The sequence below is a fragment of the Lactuca virosa genome, chromosome 9 (genome assembly GCF_052849685.1).
Source record: "Lactuca virosa cultivar CGN04683 chromosome 9, Lactuca_virosa_CGN04683_v6, whole genome shotgun sequence".
Lineage (NCBI taxonomy): Eukaryota > Viridiplantae > Streptophyta > Magnoliopsida > Asterales > Asteraceae > Lactuca > Lactuca virosa.
The window spans coordinates 95,033,089-95,038,833 of NC_136434.1; the positions used below are offsets into that span (position 1 = coordinate 95,033,089).

The following is a 5,745-nucleotide window of genomic DNA, read 5'->3' on the forward strand; positions in this document are numbered from 1 at the left end:
AATTTGGATAAGGCTAAGGGATACAATCGATTATAGAAGGCAATAATAACAGACAATTAATGTGAAAACTGATTAAGAAACCCATTATAGGATTTTATTCTTTTAAAAATCGATGAGAGTTTGTGTGAAGAAAGCCGACTAGGGTTTTTATGAAATCCAGGATGATGACTCTAATACCAAATGTTGTATATGGTAAACATGATGGACACATACTATCACGAAGTAGAATAAATGAAATTTAAGTGAAAACCCCTATGCGAAGACCACAAAGCACTACCTCTATTAATCTTTAATTCCGAAAAGAAGGGATAGGATGGCTGAAAGTCGATATGAAGATCATAATTGGATAGAATGATATATATGTCCTTACAAGTGAGGATCCCAAGGTAACTAAAAGACTATCTAACGACACATAATCTTGAATGTTGCCTATAAAATAAAGGACTTCCATACAAACTGCAAATCTTCAACACTTCTTTGCATCACGCAGAAAATAAGGCTTGCCATGCAAGTTTGGATTCGGAGCTAGCATGTCCATGCAACATATGTAAAGAGATGATACATGGTATGGCCAAAGCTACAAAACTCATAAAAAACCGCAAATTTTGATATAAATGAAACTAAAAAACTATTTATAAATCCAAGAGCTAAGGGTAAATACAAACAGGAAACTAATTACAAGCAAAGTGCAACCAGAAACGCATAATAATTAACCTATATAAACACCAACATTCTCATAAAAAGTAATTAAAGTGCAGTTCTTTTTAGCGCATCTACTCTGGCTCACAATCAATTAGAACTTGGACTACTGAATCCATTGTAGGCCTTTTATGTCTATCTTCCTCAACACAACTAAGCCCGACCTCAACCAATATTGCGGCCTGCTTCCTACTAAATAACCCTCCCAACCTCGGATCAACGATCTCTTCGATCCATAATCCTTTTTCTTCTCGAATCTTTGTTTTTGTTCCCCTTGCAAACCTCATGAGCTCTGATTCTTCCTCTTCTCCTCCATGAACAATTAAATTAGAAAGCCGAATTCCCTTCGTCAATTCTAAAATCACAACGCCATAGCTGTATACGTCAACTTTTGCTGTGATAGGCAGGTTGTGAGCCCATTCCGGAGCCATATACCCTTTTGTCCCCCTGACCTGAGTGAAATTCGAGTTTGGTCCACCTCTTTGAGATAACTTTGCGAGACCAAAATCTGCAATCTTTGGTTGGAATGCACCATCTAAAAGAATGTTTTCTGGCTTTACATCACAATGAATCACCCATTCTAGGCACTCATGGTGTAGATAAGCCAAGCCTTTTGCAATGCCTATGGCAACTTCGAACCTTTCTTTCCATTGAAGAAAAGTCGTGGAGAACAATCTCTTGTCAAGAGATTGATTTTCTACATACTCGTAAACTAGAAGTTTGTGTTGTCTCTGTGAACAGAATCCCCACATTCTCACTAGATTCATGTGATTGATTCTACCTATGGTGCTCAATTCTGTCAAAAACTCACCCCCGTCACTCACATCTCCCAATCTTTTCACAGCCACCACCCTTTCGTCTTCCAGAATCCCTTTATACACAACTCCTGATCCTCCTCGGCCTATCTCCTCCTTAAAGTTCTGTGTCGCCTTCAACAGCTCTTTATAACTAAACCCTCTAAATTGACTAGATACCATACGATACCCTTCTTCTAGGTTCTTTAGTAATTCGTTGTTTCCATAGAATATCCACCAGCCCATTACGATAACCAAAGCTTCAACTAAACCAAAAGCTATAGCAAACGAGTAAAGATAAACCCATTTCACCTTTCCTCCAGATAATTCATACATAGATGGAAAACCAATCGTAACGGGGACATCTGCACATGTGGCCTTTGAACCAGTAGGGATTGAGGCAGATTCTGGCGTTTGCATGCCTAGTGGTATTTTTAAGTAGATGGTTCCTGCGAATTTAGGATACCGATAACCGTTGAAGAGAGCACTTTTAACATAGCAATCACCTATACCTGGTAGTTTATAAACAAATGCTTGACAACGACAATCTGCTAAGCACATGTTTCTACAAGATTCAAACGAAATGGATGATGAGAATTTTAGATCAAAGCCAAAGTAATCAGTATACCGCATTGGCAAAAATCCAAACCTTGTGGAGTTTACACATGTTCTGTTGAAAGTAGGCTTACAACCTTGACTAAAATCAGTTGGGTCACTCCACTCATAATGAGGAGGGCATGAGCATTCGGGTTTTCCTCCATAAACACAAATCCCGTTCCTCCCACAGATTCCATGGATATTACATGGTTGTGCAACAGCTTGCCATGAGATCGACCACAATCCTGTTGATTCATTCAAGCTATAGAATCTGAGATTACCATCGTAGTCCATGGTTAACCTCCTTCTGATCCCAAAACCCATATCTGAAGCATTAAACCGCAACAGATCGCTTGACTTAAATACACCCAAATCATTAAAGACTGCGATTCTGCTACTATTATAGGAGGTTCTTCGGTAATCCCAAATATTAAATCCTGGATCAGGACTAGGCCAGTACACACTTGATATTTCTGGGCCATCATAAAGCAGTGTTAAAATGTTAATACTATTATAACTGAAACTATAATATCCAGGTTGAAAACTACCTTTTCTTAAAGTAGATTTCAAGCTTTTGCTCTTCGTTAATGTTTGAGAAGGTAAAAGAGTATCAGTTGGGTAATCAAAGCTTTGCCAAAGAATCTGACCTTTCGTGTTCATCAATATCAGATTACCAGTATTCAGCAGCACTGCTCGATCTACATCTGTGGACGTTGTGTTGGTCCCCCACACAATGGTGCCATCTATATCAGTCAAAACCATGGCACCGTTTGTATGAAGTGTCAACTTTGAGCCATGGCCATTGACAGGTTTGTTGCTGTTCGCTGTCCAAACCACAGTGCGATCTTTGGAATTTGTAAACCAGATTGCAAACCAGTAAGCATTGGTTTGAAAACCATAGAAGCCGCAGGTAAAAGTGTTGTCACGGGAAGTTATGAGGTGTGCATCATCATCGACAGAGAGAAACGAGCCTCTATTAAGATGATCCTGAATTGTGTTCTTTGATACGGAAGATTTCATCAAGCAACAGAAGAGGAAGAGAAAGACTGTTTTCGTCATGCTTGGCTGTTTAATCTTTCAGTAAACAGCTTAATTTGTTTTAGTGAGCATGAAGACTTTGCGTTTTGAAGTGCTAATATATAATCGGGGTAGGGGATGCATGTATATATAATTAACTCAATCTTTATATTTTACATATCTTAATCCTAAAGACTTTGTTTAAAATGTAAGATGATTGCTATATTAGATACAATGAAAGATTCTGACATGAAATATATTATGAATTATCATTTATGTCCTAGTTGTTGGTAACTTTTTTTATTATGTCAACGGACGAGGATAATTTCCCTTTCATTAATCTATTCTACTTGTAATCGCAGCCACATTTTGTCAAACTTAGTATAAAATGTTTCCATGTGTGAATCGTATAAATTAGTAGCATTTTCGTTATATTTTATGTTGATCCATCTATATACGAAACTATAAATCCGGATGTCACATAGGCCTGACAAGTCTCTACACGACTCATGACCCGATACGAAGATAAACGGGTTTGGGTTGAGCTTTTCAACTCGTCAACCCGTTTATTAAACGGGCATATATGGGTTTGCTAAAATAACATCTGGTTTAATCCGTCAACCCGTTTAGGATTTTAAGAAAAAAAAGTTGTATATTCTTTAAATATATTAAGTATTATTCTATTAAGTACATGTTCCACTTCAAAACTTACGCATACAATATTTGTACCATCCATGTAATGTATATTCTCACAAGAAACCATTATGTTGCATTTTTTTCATCATACATATCATGTGATATTTTATTACTATCAAGTAGACCTTTGAATATACATTCTTTCATGTAACAATTCAGACCTAGTTACCCTTTACCTGACAATCCATATTTGCCTTTTGTCACCATTCTTTAGACCTTTCCTGTTCAATAGCTTTGTGAACAGCTTTTGAAGCTTTAATTGGCATTCCATGGTTTTCGGTTTCGACATTATATGGGTTTATGTTTCAAATTCGCATCTAACCCACCAACCTGTATAAGTAAAGCACTTAATTAGTTAATTATTCATGTTTAAAGTTTAATTATCAATTTTATTTATGGAATCTGACGCACGAACCCCGAATCTGACCGACGAAACCCACATCTGATCCGTCAACCTGTATAAGTAAACAGGTTGGCGGGTCGTATATGGGTTTATGTTCCAAACCCGCCAACCCGTGACTTGTATAGTTAAATGTGTCGTGTTCGGATTGGTGTATTTTGACCCGCCAACCTGCAACCCGTCAATCCGAACACGGCACAATTGTCAGGTCTAATGTTACATATTATTTCTAAAAAAGTTACATTAATGGTCCTTTTGGTTTGATGTAGTTTGCACGTTTGGTCTCTATTTCGTTTTTCATTCGGATAGTCTCTTAAATTTATTTTGTTGCGTATTTCATCCATGCCTAGCTACCAGACATAAAAAGACATTTTCTATTTCTTTTTTTTATTTTTCTATTATATATATGTTATTCATAATCCTAGGTCCACCATGCCCCCACCCTCTCACTTATGAGTTCCTCCCCTCCAATGTCGTCTTATTCCTTCACCTCCGATGATGCTCATCTTCTACTGCAAGTCATCGCGACAACTGTGGTGAAGCCCAAACATCAAGTAAATCCAAAGGCCATTGGCACATAGTTTCTTAATAGAAAGCTAATTGTGTTTAAATTGATCCAACTTTAACCTTCTCATCTCTACTTCAAAGATCTTCGTAAAAATGCATAATCGATGTTAATAACATCTTTCTAAAACCTTCAAGCGATTCGTAATTTACAGCATGTTTTCGTTTGGTTCGATCTAGATCTAAAACCTAATTTACTTTTGAAAACTATATTTTCTCACATCATACATACAACATGTCAACAATAAAATTGAAGAATGAAATTATAAATGAATTTAAGAGAGTAAGAATTTAGTACATTGTTAAATAAACAAGTTATTAGACTGTTAAATGTGGAGTATATGCTGGATGCATTTTTATGCATCATTTTGGTTATATTTAATCCGATTTCGTATCGTATTTTTGGCATTTGTAACCATGTTTTTTAGTATAATTTGAACAATGTATGTTTTCTATAAGAATGCCCGTACTGCTTATATTTTAATGTATTTTTTATGGATTTGGATGCGGAATTGGACTTTGGATGTAAGAATGGAGCATTGGAGCTTAACCGGAGCTAAACATGTTCGAGGATGCAAGAGAATTGAAGAAAGTAGCTTGGAATGAAGTTTTGGCCCTTAAAATGTGAAAAAAAATGTATGGCACGGGCTGTGCTTCCTTGAGTTGGCAATTTCTGAGTGCTATATTATGGTGTATGATTTGCGATGGCCAGCTGCTGCAAAAAGATGCAAATTTTGACTTTAATGGAGACTGTAAAAAGGCCTTCGATTTGCTGAAAAATCTACTCACTTCAGCCCCCATTATTCAGCCACCAGATTGGAGCTTGCCTTTCGAGATTATGTGTAAAGCGAGTAATTATGCTGTTGGAGTTGTGTTGGAACAAAGGAAAGATCGGGTCCCCCTTGTTATTTATTACACCTAAAAAACCTTGGACAGCGTGCAACAAAATTATTTAACCACAGAAAAAGAGTTGTTGTC

At 36.9% G+C, this 5,745-nt stretch overlaps 1 protein-coding gene across 2 annotated transcripts; it reads right to left on the bottom strand.

Annotated features, from left to right (window-relative positions):
• Window positions 1–760: 760 nt before the first annotated feature.
• LOC145140698 (putative receptor protein kinase ZmPK1) lies at window positions 761–3,139 on the bottom strand. 2 transcript variants are annotated; one of them, XM_079074102.1, is made up of 3 exons: window positions 2,639–3,139; window positions 2,143–2,563; window positions 761–2,058 (listed from the first exon to the last, which is right to left on the bottom strand). In XM_079074102.1, exons 1-3 carry the CDS (start codon window positions 3,108–3,110, stop codon window positions 774–776), a joined length of 2,178 nt encoding a protein of 725 aa, XP_078930228.1. In that variant the 5' UTR covers window positions 3,111–3,139; the 3' UTR covers window positions 761–773. The 2 variants fall into 2 exon arrangements, with proteins under 2 accessions (XP_078930228.1, XP_078930227.1); XM_079074101.1 differs by having other exon boundaries at window positions 761–2,563.
• Window positions 3,140–5,745: the final 2,606 nt, after the last annotated feature.